The sequence below is a fragment of the Ursus arctos genome, unplaced genomic scaffold (assembly GCF_023065955.2).
Source record: "Ursus arctos isolate Adak ecotype North America unplaced genomic scaffold, UrsArc2.0 scaffold_2, whole genome shotgun sequence".
In the NCBI taxonomy this organism is placed as follows: domain Eukaryota; kingdom Metazoa; phylum Chordata; class Mammalia; order Carnivora; family Ursidae; genus Ursus; species Ursus arctos.
Window position 1 is genome coordinate 64,364,365 of NW_026622874.1, and position 23,098 is coordinate 64,387,462.

At 37.2% G+C, this 23,098-nt stretch overlaps 1 protein-coding gene and 1 non-coding gene across 10 annotated transcripts in view; both read left to right on the forward strand.

Moving 5' to 3' along the window:
- The window catches only part of ASH1L (ASH1 like histone lysine methyltransferase), a 173,606-nt gene that overhangs the window by 24,543 nt on the left and 125,965 nt on the right, over nt 1-23,098 (forward strand). For 7 of the 9 annotated variants that reach the window (XM_057315003.1, XM_057314999.1, XM_048225436.2 and 4 more), the window contains one exon: nt 2,829-3,349. In XM_057315003.1, the coding sequence (XP_057170986.1) occupies nt 2,930-3,349 (420 nt within the window). In that variant the 5' untranslated portion in view covers nt 2,829-2,929. Of the gene's footprint in view, nt 1-1,983; nt 2,170-2,828; nt 3,350-21,705; nt 21,969-23,098 lie in introns of those variants that run through there. The other 2 variants (XM_057315002.1, XM_057315005.1) reach the window with 2 other exon arrangements.
- On the forward strand, nt 20,156-20,262 carry LOC113245439 (U6 spliceosomal RNA). Its single transcript, XR_003312697.1, has one exon. It is a non-coding gene; the product is annotated as a U6 spliceosomal RNA (small nuclear RNA).

Consider the following 23,098-nt stretch of genomic DNA (forward strand, 5'->3'; position numbering starts at 1 on the left):
ATATATATTTTTTTTTTTTTTTTTTTTTTTTTTTTTAATTATTGTGAAGCCCAACAGGGGTCCTGAACTCACAACCCTGAGATCAAAACCTGAGCTGGGACCAAAAGTCAGATGCTTGATCAACTGAGCCACCCAGGTGCCCCAGTATATATGATAGTAGGGAAGGAAGAATCTATAGGAACAGACACACAGGAAGTGGGTAGGTATGCAGTATAGTGGGAGCTTGTGGTAGTTTTCTTCTGATTGTTTCTACTGCCATCATCAGATTGGAAGCAAAGTCAGTGAGGGTGGAGACGACTTCAAGTAGTTGTGTGGGAGAGTGGTGGATTAGGGAAACAGGTTTCAGCACTGAGGGTCCAGTTGAGGTTAGCGTTCAGGAATGTAAAGTGAGAGCAGTAAACATGGTTGTTTTTCTTAGACCAGCTTTGATAGTACAGAGACAGAAGGAGGTAAAAGATATAATTTTGAAGCTGTTACTAGTGCCATTAAGATATTGTTTATAGAAAACCACCTCAGTGAAATACATATAATAAGCATATAAGATAAAACTTGTATATAGGACTCTTATGATAACACAAGGTGAAGTCATGTAAGAAAGGAAAGGAGAAACATTTTCTACATGCTGGATACTAGATTAGAAGCTATGGGGGCCTTAAAATTCATTCATTCACCTATTTATTAGGTACTAATATATGTGCTGTTCATCATTCTGGGTGCTGGGGAAATAGTGGTGAACAAGCCAGAAGAGGTCCCTGCCCTCATGAAGCTTAACACTGTAATTACAGTGTTATTTGGGGATGTAGTTGACAAATGTGGAAGAAGAAGAAAAAAGCTGATTACTCAAATTGTAATCCTATATGGATAATAGGTATTCAGGGAAGGATCACATCAGTGCAAGCTTAAATGTAAGTGTGAAAACGTAAGTCCACAAAGCATCATCCAAAAATTTGTTTTTTGCTTTTTTAGAAAGATAATGTAGATTGGGTTACTTCCACAGTGATGTTTAGAGTAGCACTCCTTTATCAAGCACAGTAATACTTTCGCATTGAAATGTATGACTATTCACAAAAATTGTGGTAATTAAGACCAAAATAGATCCAAAGAAGGTCTGGTCAGGTTTGGTTACTAGTGAGTTATGAAAAAGCTTGTGGTTCTCAGAGTTTTAAATTTCAGGATTGTGAACCCATCGCGGACAAGATAGGACTTTGTACTTTTAGTTTTTGTTTTTTATTTTTCAGTAGAGAGAAAGCAAGCATGGGGGGTGGTAGAGGCAGATGCAGAGGGAGAAGCAGACTGCCTTCTGAGCAGGGAGCCTGATGCGGGGCTCTGTCCCAGGACCCCAAGATCATGACCTGAGCCGAAGGCAGGTGCTTAACAAACTGAGCCACCCAGGCACCCCCGGAATTTGTACTTTTAGAGGGAAAGAAAGCACATGGCACAGAAGCAGAAATGAACATGATTTGTTAGGGACAGTAAAGGAAACTGAATTGACGATGTCATAGGGGATGTGTGTTGGGAAGTAAGGAGAGCAAGTTTGAATGCTTAAGAGCTGGATTATGAACAGCCTTGAGAAGTATCATGAAGCATGTATCTGTGAAGCGTTAGACAGCAAGAATTGTCAGAGTGAGCTGATTGGAAGGTTACCCTTGCAGCTGTTTCTGTGAATGAATAGAGTGGAAACAAACTGAAGAGTTTAGTCAATTGGCCAGTATTTACTGAATACTTAATATGCTGCTGCTACTATTAGTAATAATAATTAATTATTGGTACCTTCTATTGAACCCTTGCTGTGTTGCCAGGCATTGGGCTATGCATTTTACTTACATTCCTTGTAGAAGTTGTGAAATAGTTATATGATCTTTGTCCTTGAGAATCTTACAATTTTGTTGGAAAGAAGAGTCTTAAGGCACATAGTTTAAACTATGAAATATTCTACTTCATAAATGGAGTGTTCTAAGGAATAGAGTGTTCTTCTTTTTTCAGATACTTGTCCTGGATCTTGTTTGGCTATAGCCTAGAATAAAGACTAGTCTGTCAATCCTCAAGAATAGTGAATTGTTTTGGTTTTGTATTCGCTAGTCAGCCTTCTGATTATATGGTAATCTGGTTTCCTGAAGATCTTTATTTATGAGAAGGAGGTTGCCCTGTGTAGATTATTCAGATTCACAGGTAAGGTGTATATCTGTTATAATAATTTGCTCATTTAAAAATATTTTATGAATTTGGAAAAAAATATTTATGGATTTGGGGATTTAAAGCATGCCAACTGACTATTCGCTGTTAGGAAAACTTGTAAAATTAAATTTCTGTTTTTCAAGGTTTTTATAACAATTGTTATAAATCATTTATATAACAATTTTTTAATGTTTCTCTTTCTCACTAAAGTATACGTCTTGTAAATTTAGAAACTGGGTCTGTTTTGTTGAGTACTGTGTTTATAGGAGCTCAGAAATATTTTTGAATGAGTGAATGAGTGAATGAATTCAGAGTTTAATTACACAGCAGCAGCAGAGATAATTCCAGCCTAAGAGTCCTAACCTGAAAAGCCCAAAACCTCTTATAAAAGGTTGGAGCACTAAAACCAGTCCATAACATGTATCACTACAGCTTGTTTATGATAATCTGTGGAATAATAAGCTTATTCTGAAATTTTAAGTGTATTTATAACTAAATTAACTTAAATTCATTTTGTACTGTATTTTGGTTAGTTTTAACTGTGATTTGGGGTTCTTCCTGATCTCCTTGTCCCTCTCCCCTTGTACCCATTTTTCATATTAATCAATGGTTGCTTCTATTCTGATGAATTTTTGTTATGGTTTATCCTGCAGAGAAAGAGATGCTGGATGCAAGTTTTGGAGATCCCTGTTTTTTATGGAACACAGTTCTGTAAAATTTTCATAAGCTTCCTTGGCAATAGCAGACACTTGTGATGGACCCTAGAAATACTGCTATGTTAGGATTGGGTTCTGACTCTGAAGGGTTTTCAAGGAAGAGTCCCTCTGCCCTCGGTACTGGCACGGTGGTCAGCAAGAGAGAAGGAGAGCTAGAGAACAGCACGAAAGAGGAAGAGGACCTTCGTAAGTGGAATCGGGAGAGAAGCAGTGAAGCAGGGAAGGAGGATGGTGTGACTGGTGCACAGCAGCAGTTTTCAGTGAAAGAAACAAACTTTTCAGAGGGAAACTTAAAATTGAAAATTGGCCTTCAGGCTAAGAGAACTAAAAAACCTCCAAAGAACTTGGAGAACTATGTATGTCGACCTGCCATAAAAACAACTATCAAGCACCCAAGGAAAGCACTTAAAAGTGGGAAGATGACAGATGAGAAGAATGAGCGCTGTCCTTCAAAACGGGTGAGTAGAATTGCCAGTGATACATGGTCATTGACAGTACTTGGATTTCTCAATGAATTTTTTATCTAACCTTCATACTTATGGGAAGTTTGATTTTAATCTCTGTTATTTCCAAGTAGTCTGTTTTGTGAGGCACAAGAGGCTCTGAGGCTTGTCAGGGATGTGCATGATAGCATGACCGTGAATGCATTTGTATTTCTATGGCAGACATTGGAAACGGGATATACCAGGTTATTACTCCTACATGGCATAGTGGAAAGAATACTGGCTTTGCAATTAGGAAACCTAGATTTGAATCTCACCTTCCTATTTACTAACATTGTTATAGACAAATTAACAGGGAAGAAATTGAGGCTCTAAGATGTTAAATGGCTAAAATACCACCTACCTTTTAAGGTGTTTATAAGGATCCAATTCACTAACGTGTTGAAAGTTTTTGTGGGTTTTTTGTTTGGTTTGGTTTTTAGTTTTTGTTTTTGTTTTGTTTTTGTTTTTCAAGAAGGAGGGAGAGAGTGTGAGGGGTGAGGGAAGGGCAGAGGGAGAGGGGGAGAGAGAGAATCTTAAGCAGGGCTCAATCTCACAGCCCTGAGATCATGACCTGAGCTGAAATCAAGAGTAGGTCGCTTAACTAACTGAGCCACCCAGGAGCCCCATATGTTGGAAGCTTTTGTAAAATGAATTGTTTAATACAAGGATTAATTCCTGTCACTCCTTATAAAGCAAGTTGATACATTAAAAAGTGTCCCCTCTTTCTCGTAGGCTATCCAAATGTAATAACTAATTTTTCGGGGCGCCTGGGTGGCTCAGTCAGTTAAGCGACTGCCTTTGGCTCAGGTCATGATCCCAGGGTCCTGGGATCAGGTCCCGCGTTAGGATCTCTGCTCAGTGGGGAACCTGCTTCTCCCTGTCCTTCTGCTGCTTGCCCTGTTTGTGCTCTCCCCTGCTGAGTAGGGAGCCCGGTGCGGGGCTCAGCCCCAGGACCCTGGGATCATGACCTAAACCAAAGGCAGATAGACGCTTAACTGACTGAGCCACCCAGGCGCCCCTAGCCGTTTCATACAATATCTGATTTCAGGCAATGGACACCATATGTGCCCACTTGCATATTTAAATTATATGTATATATAAGTAAAACGGTGGATCTAGGCAGAAAGAACTGGCTTAGCATTTTGGCTAAAATTTTGAAATATTCCTGACCGTGTGAAATACCTTGATTTTTACTGTTGATTACTTAACATCAAATTCATGTGCTTTCTGCATGTTACCAGAAACCATAATGATGCAGGTTCTTTGTTCTTCAAATTGCTGTGGCATCCAGAAATTTTTAATAGTTGCTATTTTTCAAAGATCATAGACATATAAAATAGCTTGGGATGTTTTATTAATAAAATGAACTGTGAATGAGTTAGATTACAAGCCAGGAAAAAATGGGTATTGTACCAATTCTTGAAAAAATTAACTGGATGAATCTTTGCTAAGTTGAGTAGCCTCCACTGAGCCTTATTTTCCTCATGAGGATATCTGTTTCTGCTGAACTCAAGGATTTTCATAAGGTTGATTGAAAAAGATTTTTATATAGACCTTTTTCCTTGATAGAGTGTTAGAGCTTATCTTCAATAGCTGGCTTATAAAAGTCTCCAGTATGATTGTCTTTAGTAATAGTTTGTTTTTTTTTTTTAATAGTTCATGCTAATGATGAGGTTTTGTACTTAGTTTCACCCGAAGTACACCTTTACTTTCAATATACAGATGGTTTATATCCACACATCTTGTTTGTAGTAGAATATAGTCTGTGGTTTCTGAGGGAAGAACTGCTAGTGATAAGTTGGTGTTTATTTTTCAGATACCTGCTTTAGCATAGGATGTTGGATATATTAGTAAATTCTGCATTAGTGCTTCAGAAGTAGTGGAAAGAGCATGCATGGGCTTTTGAATCAGAACCCAGTTTAAATCCTGGCTTAATAACTACACACAGGCAATTTGGTTTATCTTACTCAGCCTTGATCTTCTCATTTATAATGTGGGACTTTGAATGCCCATCTTAAATGGTTATATACAAAATTAAATTTATATAAAGCATCTGGCATGTGACAGGTTCCTATGAATGTTTTCTTTTCCTTGTTACAGCCTGATGTAGGGCTTCACAACCTGCGGCCCCTGGGAGGGTGCGGGTGTGTGGAGTTGTCCTCACAGTGTGACAGTCTGTATAGAGTTTTGTGTTTGTTTGGATGCATTTTTACATAGCTCTCACCAGTTTCTCGAAGGAGTTCATGACTCTAAAATGATTAAGCATCCTTGGCCAAGGAAGGAAAGATGGACTATTATGAGGCATGTTGGTAGTCTTAAGAAAGTGCGGGGGCTTTGTTTTATTTATTTTAAAACAAGGCTTTTTCAAATACAACTGTAGCATTTACCCCCAATTCTTCAAAAGTATTTGGGTTTTTGTCAGTGTTGCTTTTAAAGTAGATATTACAGGGCGCCTGGGTGGCTGCCAGTTAAGTGTCTGACTCTTGATTTCAGCTCAGGTCATGATCTCAGGGTTGTGAGATTGAGCCCCACGTCTGGCTCTGTGCTGGGCACAGAGCCTGCTTAAGATTCTCTCTCTCCCTCTCTCCCTCCATGAAAAAATAAAATAAAAAAATAAAGCAAATATTAGGCCTTACATTTCTAATAAAAACAAATATAGATCATATATTTTATCTCTCCATAGAATTTTTCTTTGAGCAATATTCAGAGAGCAAAAACAAGACCCTCTGAAAAAATAAGTTATTTGCTGTTATGAATAGTACTGAATGATTGCTGTTTATGTAATTTTTTTAACTGTTTATATAATTTTTAAAAGCAAAACCCAAGTTCAGTTCCATGAGTGAAATTTTTCTTTTTCTCAATTTATGTGACATACTGTTAAATTTATAGTTTACTCATGAACTTTGTTATTTAGAGGGATTCAAATATGTCACTAATTATGAAAAATTTCAATTCATTGTTTAGGAACTGGCACATTAACAACTGGAGTTTGACGTTTAGTTCATTCTTTTGAGAAAGTATTAGAGGATGATGCTTTTAATGTCTTTCATTTGAAGTTATATCATAGATTTTAAGGGTCCTCATTCTGTTCTTATTTAATGTATTTATAATGTATTTAATATGTTTTTTAATTTAATGTGTTTTTAAAGACATAACTGATTTACAGTGCTGTGTCCTTGGTGTGAAGGCGTACTTGGTTTATGTTTCAATAATTTTGAGACTTACCTTTCTTTTTATTACATTTTGGCAAAACTGAAAAATTTTATTAATGATAATAATAATTGAGTGTTGGAAGGTATCTAGGGAAACAAGCTCTCCTCTCATCCACTGCTGCTGTTGAATAAATTGGTATGGCACTTTTTTAATTGTGCTGTTCTTTTGTTGGTGAGTTTTCTGGGTTTATACATTCTGCATATAAGACTTGCTAATATTAACTCCCCCTGTGTGGGTTGTCTTCCCACTCTCTTGATAAGTGTCCTCTGATGCACAAAGGTTTTCAGTTTTGATGAACTCCAGTTTATCTATTTTTCTTCTATTGCCTGTGCTTTTGGTGTCCTATCCAAGAAATCACTGTCAAATCCAGTTTAATGAAGATTTTCCTCTATGTTTTTTTCAGGTTTTATCATTCTTGCCCTCTGAATTCAGAAACTAATACTTTGGACATGGGAAGCTATTATTAAAAATGTCGTGTGTAGAGGCACCTGGGTGACTCAGTGAATTAAGCATCCGACTCTTGATTTTAGCTCAGGTCATGATCTCAGGGTGGAGAGATTGAGGCCACTGCGCCCCACACCGGGCTTCGTGCCATGTGTGGAGCCTGCTTAAGATTCCCTGTCTCCTTTTCCCTCTGCCCCTCCCCCACTAAAAATAAAATAAAATAAAATAAAATAAAATAAAATAAAATAAAATGTGTAAGAGTATAGATATTGGACCAGAAAATATTATTTCATTAGGTAATAAACTCCTATGATTCAGAATTTAAGAGATAAAAAGGAAACAATGAAATACTATTAACCGTCATTACCCTTCTCCCCCTCTGAGAAAATCTATTTTGGAATCCCCTTTTAGACAATCTCGTGATAACCCCTTAGCAACTGCGATAATGATTAAGCAGAACAACCATTTCTCAGTCAAAATGAAGAAAACTGATCTGTATATTGAATGCATTTTCAGGTTAACATTTACACTTGGAAAATAATACCGCATTAAGAACTAGTTGTTTTTATTTTTTATTTTTATTTTATTTTTTAAAATTTTATTTATTTATTCGACAGAGAGACATTGAGAGAGCGAACACAAGCAGGGGGAGTGGGAGAGGGAGAAGCAGGCTCCCCAGTGAGCAGGGAACCTGATGCAGAACTCTATCCCAGAACCCTGGGATCATGACCTGAGCCCAAGGCAGACGCTTAACTGATTGAGCCACCCAGGCACGCCAAGAGCTAGTTGTTTTGAAACCAAAATTGTTGCAAAGAATTTTCCGGGAAAATAACTCCAACATTAAGTCTGTAATATCTCCCACAAATATATTATGTATATACAGGCAAATACATGTGTCTCCCTCCTCCCCCATTAAAAAATATAAATAGTTGGGGCACCTTCGTGGCTCAGTGGGTTAAGCATCCAACTCTTGATTTGGTTCAGGTCCTGGTCTCTTGTTCCTGGGATTGAGCCCCACATCGAGCTCAGTGGGGAGGGAGCTCAGTCCGGAATCGGCTCCTCCCTTTCCCTCGGCCCCTCCCCGCACTGTGGGCCTGCTCTCTCAAATAAATAAATAAAATCTTTTTTTTTTTTTTTTTTTAAAGAAAAAACAGGGTGGCTCAGTCAGTTGTGTGGCTGCCTTTGGCTCAGGTCATGATCTCAGGGTCCTGAGATCGAGCCCCACATCAGGCTCTCTGGTCAGCAGGGAGTCTGCCTCTCTCTCTTGCTCCCCCTTGCTCATGCTCAGTCTCTCTCTCTGTCAAATAAATAAAACCTTTAAAAAAAATTTTCCTATAAAAATTTGGATTTTGTTGTCTTGCCACTTCATGTGGTATCTGTCATTTCATAAGTTGTCAGAATGGTTTATTCATTCTTCTGTAGCAGCATTTTAGAAAGTGAAAGTAGAGGTGGAAGTTATAGGATTTACCTACATTTATTATACATGAACTTAAAAGGAGAAGAGGTAGTGGTATCTTCCTTTCTGGCATTTAAACAAAATTCCAGTTTTGGAATTGTGCAGCATGTATGTACAGTTATATGTGATCTTAGTTTACTTAGGATACTAAGCCAAAAAAAGGTACTTTTGTGACAAATGAAAAATACCCAAAATATCTGTTTCCTGTGGCAGGTGATTAAAACTAAACCTGTTTGAGCTTAATGGGATTGGGGTCTCTTTCAATACCACCATACACTGATTACAATTTAGGTTGCAGAGCATTGAACCTCTAGTACTATGTTGACTAACATTCTGCCAGTGTCATTTTAGCCTAGTTGAGTGGATTTAATGAGCACAGTAGATTATAAATAAAATTTACAGCACTAATTGTAATTTTCCTCCAAAAGATAGTTTTCTGTTTGGAAAAGAAATGCCTGTGCCGATGTAAAAGATTCTTTAGGAAACAGCTCATTGAAGTGGTAATTTCGAATTTCAGTGAAGTGATTTTTATGGAGAGTTATTAAAACCCACATGAATCCAGGTATTCTAATTAAGTCCTGTTGGTCTGAAATTTTATTAAATTACAGAATTCATAGATCAATGTTTCTTTAATAAGAAAATATACAGATAATAGTATCTCAGCTCTTGGTTAGTATAGTTAATTTGCCTAGCAGTTTTTAAATTGCTGCACACAAATCCCTGTTGTTTTGAAATGAAATGTTGTGGAAAAAATGGGTTAGATACTACCTAGGTTTTGGCTTTTCTTTCTTTCTTTCCTCCCCCCGCCCCCCTGAAAGAGAGAGAGGGGTAGAGTGTGCATGAGCGGGGGGGGGGGGGGGGGGGGTAGGGGCTGGGGCAGAAGGAGAGGGAAAGAGAGAATCTTAAGCAGGCTCCATGCCCAGCGCAGAGTATGATATGGGCCTGGCTCTCACGACCCTGAGATCATGACCTGAGCAGAAATCAAGAGTCAGAGGCTTAACTGACTGAGCCACCCAGGCACCCATGTCTATTACGCTTTAGATAACTGGTCAAGGAATTAATAATTTACTTGCATTACTTATATTTACTTGTATTACTTATATTACTCATAATTGTACTTTTCACAAAGGAAGATCAAGTTTTGTATCACTTAATTTTAAATGTAATCTCTAGTCTAGCCTCACAGTATTCTTTATCTATTTCTCCATAAAATATTTGAGTGCCTATCCTGTGCAGTAAATAGGTTATTATCATGTGATAACATCCATAATAAAAATACATACAGAGTACTTAGGAATTCACAGAATCATTGGGAGGAGGTGGGTGGAAGTTATGCAAGGAAAGCTTTACAGAAGGTTCATATTCAGAATTAGGTATTGGCATCTGTTAGGATTTGCTAGAAAGAGATGGGCTTTGTTGGGCAAAGTAAATATAAGGGCAGAGGCAAAGTTAGCATGTCTCACAGACATTTGTCAGTTGTGGTATAGGATAAAAATATGAAAGCCCTTTAGTGTAGGCGAGTCCTGAGAAAATAGAGTGGAGGACTAGTTGGGGTACTTACATGTTCTGCTTTCTTAGTGTTGCACTCAAAACTTAGGGAAAGTCCATTTTTTGTCTGCATTTTCTTCTTAAGAAACTTGTTGAAGTTTCTTCTCTGTTCTTACAAAGTGTTTCAGTTTTTCAACCATGTAGTGTTGCTTCTAACATAAAATTTTTTTAAAAATTGCATGACCATACCCATTTGTTTTTAAGGGGTTTTTTCCTTTGTTTTTCAAGTTCTAAAATTTTGTTGTTGTACTTTACTATTCCTTTTAGAAAGAGGAAACATTTTAAAGTTAAAATTGCTTTTTTGGAAGGTTTTTTTGAGAAATTTGGAATTATTTATGGTTGTAGTTAGTAGGAGCCCTATCATTTATAGCTGTCGTGTTAAATCTTACCAAGGTGTAGTACCTGAATTTTATTTTACAGATCTGTTAATAGTGAACTACCTTGGTCTTTCGTGCAGGAATGAAAGTCAAGCAGGAATAATATTGGGGCAGAGTGGTGCCGCTTCTTGAGCACACAGAACTGCAACAGCAGGTGGCATTAGAGATCAGGTTTAAGATGAGTTGCAAGGATTTAACTATTAAAGGAGAAAGGGAGATGAAGTGTATTGGGGGCTCAGGATACAGCTGGCAAAGCTCAACATGACCGTTCATGGTGTGTTGGTTTGTTTAAAGATTTTTTTTTTAAACCAACTACTTCATAATGGAATTCTGCTTCACAGAATTAAGAATTCTTTTTTCCAGAAGAAAAGGAACTTGTATGTCTAATATCCCCCTCTCCCCTCACAACTAAAAGGTGGGAAAATATGAGGGCATTATCCAAGAGCTATATAATAACCTTCGCCTTTTTGTTATAAATGGGTATCACTTTGTACCAACAAGTACCTAATGTCAGGAGTTAAGAGAAGTATATAAGATGGTGTGAAGACCTACCAAGGAAGGGAGTGAATGGTTGTTTTCACGTTAACTGTGACTTTCTTGGAACCCTTTAATATAGGTATGTGTCTTCAAGCTGGATTATGGTGTTCCTAAGGCTTTCGTTTATCCAGAGTCTATTATCTAAATTGTGATTATACAGATTAGCAAAAGAAGATAATATGAACAAAGATGTTAGAAATGGTAACATTGGTAAAGTCAGATAGTAACCACTACTCACTCTTTAAACAAAATAGGTTCTGAACTATTAAATTTGGTCTTTTTCTACTCTTCATTTTTTAACAGCTAAGTTTTTATCTACTATGTATATTTTACCATCAGTTTTGGAAAACATGTCAAAGTCAAGTATACAAGCTTGCAGTAAAAAGTTCTGCTACTGTGTTAGGAAGTCAGAGTTTAGGTGTGCAAAGGCATTCTGACACAAATGTGCAGATGGTAGATAGGTATACTAGAATATTTTAGCTATTTTTAGCCAAGCTACAAGGAATTAGTAACACCTCAGAATATATGTGAACGGAGAAAGATGATTCTAACAATTGCAGAGTTCAGTAATAACTTTTCACAGTAACAACAGTGAAATAAGATAGAACCTGCTTCTGAACCCCACCTTTTTTTTTTTTGCCAAAATTGCTAAGTGCGATTATCCCATAGTTCCTTGTCTAGCTCTTCATGGCATGGATAGGAGCTACAGAAGACTGCTGAGGAAATCACAGATTGATACTGACAATTAGAAGCCTTAGGCAAAAGGGTGCTTGGTCACTTTTCTTTAAGCTGCATATTGATTGTGACTACTAGGAATTATCAGACAACTGGAAATTCTCTTGTGCTTACTTGGTGACACATTTTTCTGTTAGTTGCAATCTCAGGAAGTAAATTAGCTAACCTAAAAATGAAAAATTAGAAAAATTTGTTACTGAGTTATTAAATAAAAAGCAAAAAGAAAAAAGTTTCGTATGCAATAGAGAAAGGAAGGAGGATGAGAGGGTAGAAAGACTCAGCTCACATGTCACCCAGTTCTACGAAAGGTTCCCTGAGCTGTAACCTCTGTGCTTCCACTGCAGATATTGCTGTTTTATAACTTGTGTCACATTGTAGTGCAATTATTAGTTTGTCTTTTGTTTAGTAGTGAATGAATTTTCCTTGAGTGTCAGGGTGATCATTTTAGTTTTTGCATTTAAGGATCACAAACCATGCTTAAAAAATAGGTCATTAAGATTACGGACTGGGTGTTAAGATCTGTAAGCATTAAAAAAAAAACAAAAACAAAACAGCACCACCACCAAAAATATACCCCTTAACATTTAGCTTGAGCATAAGAGGATTTGTTTCTGTAGCCCTAAGATGGTGCTTTTGCATATATTTTCCTAACTGAACTACTCATAAATATTTTCTTCTTTCAGTTACTAAAAGCGTGTATTAAAACTTTTAGGTCTATTTAAAACTATAGTTTGCTACTTTTAAGAAATTAGTGTTCTTACCTATGGCTGTTTCATGAATTTCCTGGTAAATCACAACTTCGGTGACTACCCTTAGAAAACCCATTCATCTTATAATCATCTTATAGTAGGTCGAACAAAACCTTTCTTCATTTTACCACAACACAGAGTGATAAACTAAGCTGTCTGCAATATCTCCATTCAAAAACAACCCCACATTAGGTTCTTAGTTTAAGAAAACATTTTTAGATGTCAGACACCTTTTCAAAGCATTTAACACATCTTAGTGACTCATCCACTAAAAGATGGTACAAGATGAGCCCAAGTGACGCTGTTTTTTTGTTGCTACTGTCAGGTGTTGTTTATCCTGGTGCCTTTTTTTTTTTTTTTTCCTTTTTAACCAGTTTTTCATGTTTAGGCTCCTTAGCTCTATCCAGGGAATAGGAGGTTACATTCTCTCATCTTACCTGCACCTTGTGAGTTAAGTGTCATCTGTGAGTGTCGTCTTTCTTGTACCAACTTATGAAAAGGTCCAGAATGTAGGTCTACATTATCCACTGCTGTTTTTCCACTCCCGTGTTCTTGTTGACAAAAGTTATTCACGCTGGAAGACCTGATGGTGTATAGGTATCTCCAGGTCCTGCTTTGAACGGAGTGCTGTTGTCTTACCTTCATGTTGATTGTTTATTTTGGAAGCTGCTTGAGCTAGTTATGTTGTAGTAGAGAAGGGGAGAGCAGTTGGCACAGAGCTCAGCTTCTCCCTGGCAGCAGCTATTATGCAAATTCTCATGATCTTCACATAGCAGTAAAGCCGTCTTTTCTCCCTTTCCATACACAAACAGCTAAGGGGGCAGCATCGATCTTTTTAAGCCTTGGAGACAAAATAAGATGCCACTCTTTTCCCAAAATATCGTCCATTATGGAAACATCTGCTCCCGTAAATGGAGGGGGAAGCAGGTATCTTCTATTGCACTGTGAATTCAGACTATCCTAGTCAGTTTCATCAGGTTCATCCTCAATTCTTTCATTTTGTAGTAGACACTTCTCTAATCAGTGCTGCATTTGGCTGATTGAGCAATTCACTTTCTCTTAAAGTGTTGGGTGTTAAGGATATCTGCTTGAGTCTGTATCGTGGTTTGTTTGAGTGGTGTACAAAGAGGTACCGTGAATGTGAATATTTCTCATTTCATTGTTGATCTTGCTAATGGAAAAAGTCATTTTTGAACCAAATTCAAAGAAGGCATAGCTTTCCTTAAGTCCCAGGGAATTAAGCCTAAATATCATCATGCTGACTTGCTAACTCACATGCTGCCTTTTATGGTTGCCTGTTCGTGTCTTTTATTTCATTTTAATGACCATAAATCACTCCAGAGATGCTCACGTACAGACTGCTCCATAAGTGCACATTGCTAAGTAATTTCGAGATATAGCTGCATGGAAACAAATGAAGACTTTTGGAGAGACATCAGAATTAAAGGCCTTATAAGATGAGATAACAAAACCTAGGGATTTTATGAAACTGAATGAGCCAGCCAGATGCCCCTATATTTCTAATTTCTAACATAGTTTTACGAATAACTTATGTTTCTTACTATCATTGGGGAAAATTTTGTCCATAAACCTTTTTCTTTATATTTTTTAGTGATTGTCCTAGAGTTTGCAATACACAGTTACAACTATGCCAAGTCCACTTTCAGATAACACTGTCACTTCATGGGTACATCTTAATAACAAAATAACCCAAATTCCTCCCTCCCCTCTTTTGTATCATCACCATTGTTCATTTCACTTATGTATAAGGATATATAAAATCATACCTTGTCAGATACATTGTTGCTATTATTTTAAACACACTTATCTTTTACATCGATAAGAATAAGAAAAAGAAAAGCTTATATGTTACCTGCACTTTTTCCTTTCTCAGTGGTCTTCCTTTCTTTATGTAGATCTGAGTTTCTGAACTGTCGTTTTCCTTCTCTCAAAAACTTTTAACATCTTGCAAAAGCAGGTCTGCTGGATACAAATTCCCTCAATTTTTTTTTTAAAGATTTGTTTATTTATTTATTTATGTGACAGAGAGACAGCCAGCGAGAGAGGGAACACAGCAGGGGAGTGGGAGAGGAAGAAGCAGGCTCCCAGCAGAGGAGCCCGATGTAGGACTCCATCCCGGAACGCCAGGATCACGCCCTGAGCCAAAGGCAGACGCTTAACGACTGCGCCACCCAGGCGTCCCAAATTCCCTCAATTTTTGTTTGTCAGTGAAAGTCTTTGTTTCTTCTCCACTTTTAAAGTGTAGTTTCACAGGGTACTGAATTCTAGGTTGGTGATTTTTTTCTTCTAACATTTTAATTTCAGTCCACTGTTCTTGCTTGCATGGTTCCAAAATGTTAGATATAATTCTTACCTTTGCTTTTCTGTAGGCAAGGTGTTTTTCCCATCTGTCTTCTTTTCAGGATTTTTCCCTTTGTCTTTGATTTTTTTTCCTTTTTTCTTTTCTTTCTTTCTTTAAAAAAATTGCTTTGTTTGTTTGTTTGTTTGTTTGTTTGTTTAAAGAGAGCAAGTGGCAGAGGGACAGGGAGAAGTGTGCTCCCCACGCAGGGAGCCTGATGTGGGGCTCTATCTGAGGACCCTGGGATCATGACCTGAGCCCAAGGCAGACACTTAACCGACTGAACCACCCAGGTGCCCCTTTATCTTTGATTTTCTATAGTTTGAAGATGATGTGTGTAGGGATAGGGTTTTTGTTTTGTTTTGTTTTGTTTTGTTTTGTTTGCATTTACCTGCTTACTGTTCTTTGAGCTTTCCGGACTTGGTTTGGTGGCTGGTATAAAATTAGGGAAATTATCAGTCATTGTTTCAAATATTTTTCCTGTTCCTTTCTCTCTTCTTCTTATATTCCCATTATGCAGATGTTACATTGTTGTCCCACAGTTCTTGGGTCTTCTGTCCTTTTCTCTCTCTCTCTCTCTCTCTCTTTGGTTTTTAGTTTTGGAGGTTTCTGTTGAGTTAGGCTTAAGCTTGGAGATTCTTTCCTCAGCCATGTTTAGTCTACTAAGGAGCTCATCAGAGCCATTCTTGATTTTTTTAGTGTTTCTGTTCTCTGAAACTCTTTTTGTTTGTTTCTTAGAATTTTCACCTCTCTGCTCACATTGCCCATCTGTTCTTGCATGTGTTATCAATTAGCATGTTAATCATAGTTGTTTTAAATTCCTAGTCTGATACTTCTAACATTCCTATAATATTTAATCCTGATTTTTTAAAAGATTTATTTATTTATTTATTTATTTTTGAAAGAGAGCGCGCATGTCCAAGCATGTGGTTGGGAGGGGGAGAGAGAGTCCCAGCCGACTCAGCACTGAGCTTGGAGCCTGAGGTGGGGCTCTGTCTCACAACCCTGAGATCACCACCTGGGCTGAAACCCAGAGTTGGCTCTTTAACCGACTGAGCTACCCAGGTGCCCTGAGCCTGATTTTAATGCTTTCTCTGTCTTCAGACTGTATTGTCTTTTAGTATGTCTTGTAATTTTTTCTTCATAGGTGGGCATAAGGTACTGGGTAAAAGGAATTGCTCTCTAGACTTGTAGTGATGTGGTGATAAGGTGTGAGGGGAGGGGAGGGGGAGGTGTTCTTTAGACTTCAGTCTTTTAGGGAGCCTGTACTTCTAGACTGAACTTCACAAATGCTTCTGTTTCCCCCTCTCCTCTTGAGGTAGGACAAGATGGCTAGAGTAGGCTAAAGTTGGGTGTTTCCCTTCCCCCAAAGCAGTTAGGCTTTGTTAAATTCTAACACATTAGGCTCTGCTTAGTAGCGTCTCCTGAGGGCAGACCTTGTCAGTAGAATGCTCTGACATATTTCAAAATGGTTACCTTTCCCCCTCCTCCTGTGGGAAGGGGGGGGGATTTTTTTCAGTGTGAGAATCTGGTACAGATGCAGGAGCTAAAACTCAAAATGGGGGATCTCAGTGGCTGATTCTTCCTGGAGTTTTCAGCTCCCAGACATCTGTGCACTAAGCCTCTCACAGTTTGCCAATTAAAATTCAGGGCTACCCTGTCACTGCTTCCCATCAATGTCTCAGCTCATGGTTTTCTGCTCTGGTAAATTAGGGCTCTCTGTCGGTCACTCCAGTTCGGGTGGCAGTAGTAGTTTGCCCTATGACCTCACTTCCAGTATGGATCTAAGAAGATCTGTTGATTTTTCAGTTTGTTTAGCTTTTTACTTTTTGTTAGGATGGAGTGGCAACATTCTAAATTCTTAATAAACCTTGTATCTGTGAACATTGCAATGGAGGTGTGTGTGATTGGTTTACAAGGTAATAGAGTTGTCTGAGTTTCCATCTGCATCTCAGCTTTCGTTGCATGAACACTAGTTTCAGTATCTGCCATGTAATAGAACAATAGGTAGGAGGAACTTTCCAGCAGGTAACCTGTATACAACACACACATTCACACACACTCCTAACGCACAACACTGTTCCAGTGATTTCCAGTAAACAGACTATTTTGAATAAGTTTTCCTATGTTCATATTGTTGTTTGTAGAGTAATATTAGAGCTTTCTATATTTCAAAAACTCTTCTTTTAACGTAATAAGTCCAGCCTTCCTGTTTCATTAAGTAGATGGAAACTTAATTTCAAAATCTCTAGTGTAACAAGAATGATGTAAATAGCCTACTACTGTATTTCTGTTTACAGATAGTAAGTCTGTGCTCTAATTCTCTAAACATACAACTTGAAGATGTGAACAAGATGGTTGTTTTTTTTTTTTTTAAGATTTTATTTATTTATTTATTTGAGAGAAAGAGTACGAGCAGGGGCAGGTAAAGAGAGAGAAGGAAAAGGACAAGCAAGGGAGCCTGACGTGGGGCTAGATCCCAGGACTCTGGGATCATGACCTAACCTGAAGTCCGATGTTTAACAGACCAAGCTACCCACTCGCCCCTGAACAGAACATTCTCCTCTTATAATTCCCAAATCGTTCATAGTCTTCACTATGTTTGTTCTATTGTCAATCTTAATTAAACAATAATTTAACTTATTTTTTGTTTCTTTATTGGTTTTCCATTCTGTAGGGTTTATTTTAGTCAGATTCATTCTGTTGTTAAGCAGTGTGAGATGCAGCTTTCACCAAAAACCAAAGCAGAAGTTTTATCATCGCATGTTGCCAAGCTTGCATGTTTTTTATATTTCTGAATGTTTGATGTGCAAGAAATAGAAGTAGCGTATCTAATCATATTCACATTTTGTTTACAGTTGAATGAGATTTAGGAACAAGTTTTTCAATGGGATGTTTTCTCAGAGGAACTTTGTGGGCAGATCTCAAAAAAATATTTATCAACTACTGAAAATGAATGTCAGTCTGTAGCAGTGCTTATTCAGATTTCAGGCGTCCTGAATCATATTCATGAAGATATCTTAAAGCATTTAATTTTTTTTTGTGGAGTAAGAGCCACACTTGTTGCAGATATTTTATTTTCCTCTAACATTTTCTACTTTTTAAAAATACTATTCTTTATGTCCAGATCAAAGGTTGTTATGATGGGTGAAGATGATTTATTTTGGACTTTCTGTTGTGAAACTTTGAGTTGACATGCTTTTAATTAATTCTCACATAACATGAAAAATTGCTAAAGGTATTTTCCTTGAAAGTTCCAAGGATTAAAGAGAGTAAAACATTTTACTTAAAAGTTAATGTTTAATGTTATTTTGCTTAGTGCACTGAAATTCTAAGGTGAGAATTATGATATAAATGCAATTCTGTTATTCTGTCTTTTATGATTATTTAAATTCTATTAGCATCTATTTACTTAATTTTAAAATTTGATACTAATTTAGATAACTTACTCGTTATATTGTCAGTTTCCTTGTTTATTTATTTGATAGTTCTTGTTTTAGAACATGAAACTAACAGCTTTTGTGATTATTTCAGCATTTCAGTTCTGCAATAATACATCGACCTCTGCTTATTAAATGTTAATATATGATACCCATAAAGAAGTTCTTCATGTTTCAAATGGAATTCTTAACCTTTATTTGAACGTGAATATTCAAATAATACCACATATCCGAGCGTCATCCCTTATTTGTATTACTGACAATGTTAGACTGATTATAATTTGTAGTAATTTATTATGTTGATTACTCCTAAGTTTTATAATACCAGAAAGAACATGAAAGTAAGTGTTTAGTTGTTTGGCTTTCTTGAGACTAAAGCCAAACTTCGTAAAAATCTGCCTTCAAGTATAAATCCATAATATCTTTTAGAAGGAGATATTTTAAAATATTTTTGTAATTTTTATTCTTTTCCTGTCTTCCTCTTTGTAACTTGCCCTCCCGTTAAATTCTGTGAATATGTTTCTTGAGGTCTCATTTATTTTCTTCATTCTCCTTCACTTCTTGGTAGTCACTCATAGTAGGCAAAGTATAAAAGCCCTATCTTTTCTTTTCTTTTCTTTTCTTTTCTTTTCTTTTCTTTTCTTTTCTTTTCTTTCTTTCTTTCTTTCTTTCTTTCTTTCTTTCTTTCTTTCTTTCTTTTTTTTTAGATTTTATTTATTTATTTGATAGAGACAGCCAGCGAGAGAGGGAACACAAGCAATGGGGAGTGGGAGAGGAAGAAGCAGGCTCCCAGTAGAGCAGGGAGCCTGATGTGGGGCTCGATCCCAGGACCCTGGGATCACGCCCTGAGCTGAGGGCAGATGCTTAACAACTGAGCCACCCAGGCACCCCAAAAGCCCTATCTTTTAGCATTTGTTTCTTCCCTTATTCTAGTGAGTTTGAACATGTTTTCTTGTTCTGCTATTTAATTCTCTACTTTGAATTGTCTGTTCATATCTTTGTTCCTTTTTAGATACTGTTTTTTGTTGTTGTTATTTTTTAAAAGCTCTGTCTCAGTGGGGAGCCAAGGTGGTTCAGTTGTTTAAGGGTTGGACTCTTGGATTCAGCTCAGGTCATGATCTCAGAGTCTTGAGATCGAGCCCTGCATTGGGCTACCTGCTGAATAGAGGGTCTGCTTCTCTCCCTTTCCCTCTGCTGCCCCCCCCCCCCAACTCATGCTCACTCGCTCACTCGCTCTCTCAGATAAGTAAATAAATAAATAAATCTTTTTTAAAAAGGCTATATCTCAGTGTTTTCCTTTATATATGTTTTTGTTACCTTCCTCCCAGAAAAATACACCCCTGTCTAGAGAAGAATTTAAAATTGATCTGCATTTTATTCTAAACCTACTCAAGGTAAGGAGTTGGAAGCAGGAGTCTTAGGGTCTGTACCCTCAGTGAAGCACCTCTAAGAAGAGTTCAGAATTAAACATTGAAAAAAAATATCCCAAGAAAGTTATCCATCATGAGCAGCAAGAACCCAAACACAGCTAACAACAGGATTAAATTCTGCCGGAGTGTCAAATAATACAGTTGTTGAATTAAGAATGTCAAGTATTTGGGAATCCTGGCTGGCTCAGTTGGTGAAACATGGGACTCTTGATCTCGTGGTCATGAGTTTAAGCCTCAGGTTGGGCATAGAGTTTATTTAAAAAAGAAATAAACAAAAAGTTGTGAATCTTCCCTTAACAAAAAGAATATAAAGTATTTGAAATGATTATAGACTTAAAAGATTATAAGCAAGAGGTAAGAATAAACCTTTAAGAAGAAGATAACCAGGCAGATTTTCAAAAGACGCCAGTGAAATATATTTTCTGGATATGTTGAACAGTTTATTTTCATGATTGAAAAAAGTGCACCCATTTACATTTAAAGACTCAGTAGTGCTTGTTTTGGCAGCACATAGAATAAAATTAGAAAGATACAGAGAAGACTAGCATGGCCCCTGGGCAAGGAAGACACTCAAATGTACGAAGTGTTCCTAAATAAAGGCTCAGTGAACAATAGTTTAGCTTTCAATTTAGACACAGCTGTGGAGAGAATAGTGAACTGGAAAATAGTATTGAGAAAATTACCCAGAATGTAGCAGAGCCAGAGATGTCAAAATGGTAGAAAGAATTAAGGATGATAAAGGATGGTAATAAGTCAAATATGTCCAAATTGGAGTCCTGAAGAATAATTGAGGATATCTAATATTTGAGGGGTAATATCCCCAAATTGAATATTTATGATGGACATGTTCTGAGAAGGATTGATAAAGTTATGTCTACACTGATACATTAAGTGAATCGGTAGAATATCAAAGACAAAAAAATCTAAAACAATGAGAATTAGAGGAGCAACAGTTAAAGAAGTATCAGGCCTTCAAACAACTAAAGAAAGGTTAGGGAACAAAAGATTTATATCTTCAAATGCTGAGAAAAAATAATTGTCAGTTCCAAACAGAGCTTCCCCAGCTGACAAGTTTTAGAGACTGGATTGCAGTTGTAGCAAGGATACTGTTTCCAAATATTTTGCTGGGAAGTACAAAAAATTAAAACAATCACTTTTGTAAAAATGATGAAGGATAAAACAGCAGTTTCAAGAACACAGGAGACATACGAGGCATTTGGAAGGCATACTAGGAGACAGAGAAAAATTAGTTATAGAAAAGTGCAGTTAGAAGCAGCACATGTGAAAACAGTAGGGAAGAAGGAACAAAATGGAAACGAACAAAGTTCGAAAGGATGGGCAAGGTGTAATATATATGGGGAAAGGGGGAAGAAATAGAAGATATGCATAATTGGTATCTTCAAATAGAAAGGCAGAGTTTTTAAATTAGATCAGCTGTTAAAAACATAAAGACATTGTCGGGGCGCCTGGGTGGCACAGCGGTTAAGCGTCTGCCTTCGGCTCAGGGCGTCATCCCGGCGATCTGGGATCGAGCCCCACGTCAGGCTCCTCTGCTGGGAGCCTGCTTCTTCCTCTCCCACTCCCCCTGCCTGTGTTCCCTCTCTCGCTGGCTGTCTCTATCTCTGTCGAATAAATAAATAAAATCTTTAAAAAAAAAAAAAACATAAAGACATTGTCTAAAATAATAAAAAATTTCGGGGTGCCTGGGTGGCTCACTTTGTTAAGTTTCTGCCTTTGGCTCGGGTCATGATCCCAGAGTCCTGGCTCCCTGCTCAGCGGGGAGTGTGCTTCTCCCTCTCCCTCTCCCCCTCCCACCTTCTCCTGCTTGCTTTCTCTTGCACTCTCTTTCTCGCTCTCAAATAAATAAATAAAATATTTTAAAAAGATAAAAATTTTTAAAAATGAAATAATAGAAAATTTCAGTAAATAGATTGAAAGGGCTTGTTAGGTCTCATTTAATATTATTATAGAGTGTTTGTCATAGAAACAATTGCAGTGTTAGACTTTATCAGTAAAGCTTAGACTCTCTTTTGTGATCCAGGTCAAAGGATCAAGTTACCTCTGGGAGGATGAAATTCGAGGTGTTCGCGTGAAAATTCAGAACCAAAAGAGCAATTTTCATAATGCCCTCAAATTGAACAGTTCATCTATACCAGAAGGATATTGACCAACTTTTTTGAACACTTGAATTCAGAGTGTATTGTTTTCATTCTTCAACAAACTGTGGAAGACAATCTTCAATTTTTTTGTTAGCCAACAAAAGAAGAATGGAAAGGCTAAAACAAAGGGACTGCAGTTGGTTTTGTAAGTTTAATAAAAATTGGGGAAATGAGAGAACATGGAGAAGTAGTTTATACATTGATTCTTCATTTATTATAGAAGGGATCAGAAAGTGTCATTTAAAGTTGATAAAACCAATAAAAAAAACCTGATAGTCATTGATGAGGCAGGAACAGGAAGAGAATACTAATTTAATCACTACTGATAGCAGAGAGCCAATATCGACGACTAAGTACAAGTTATTGTTTTGAATTTCTAGGAGTACACGTTTTCTACATTTTTTAATTTAACAGATAAAGTAAGTACATTCCACATAGTGTCAAAAAAAAAGTTTAGGCTGTGAAAAGTCAAAGTGTAACAAAAATGTGATGGTGTTTCAAGCTACTAGGATTTCCATAACAACATATCATAGACCAGGTGGTTTAAAAACAGAAATTCCTTTCATCACAGTTCTGGAGTCTACAAGTCCAAGATCATTTTCCTGTCAGGGTTGGTTTCTGGTGAGGACTCTTTTCCTGGTAGAGACAGTCATTTTCTTGATGTGTCCTCACAAGACCTCTGTGAATGCAGAGGAAGATCTCTGAGCTCTCTTCCTCTGACAGGGACCCCATTTTTATTAGATTTGGGTCTCACCTTTCTAACTTTATTTATGCTGAAGTAAAGGTCTCCTTGAAGGACAAACAACCACATTTAGGGGGTGGGGTTAGGGCTTCAGCATTCGAATTTTGGCGGCACAAACTTCAGTCCATAACAGAGTCTCACAAAAATTGAACATACAATAAGCTAGCATAAAGAGTAAAAACAAACAGTATTCTCTGATCACGGTGGAGAAAGACTAGAATAGACAACAAAAAGCAGACAAGAAAAAGATCTCACAGTCTGGAAATATCCGAAACCTCAGAATTTCTAGAAAATAACAAAAGCCATATTTAAAGGGAAGGTACCTTTAAATATCAATTAAAAGGGAAAGAATGAAAATAAATGGAATAAACAATTCCCCTCAGTACCTATCAAGAGAACAAGACAATCTTAGGAGAGGAGTGTTTGAGAATCCAGAATGCGGAAATGAACTAGAAAATAAAGGCAGTCACTATCCAGATAGTGATTCTTTTGGGGGGAAATGAAGCGTAAGATTTTATTTAGCAAGTGTAACC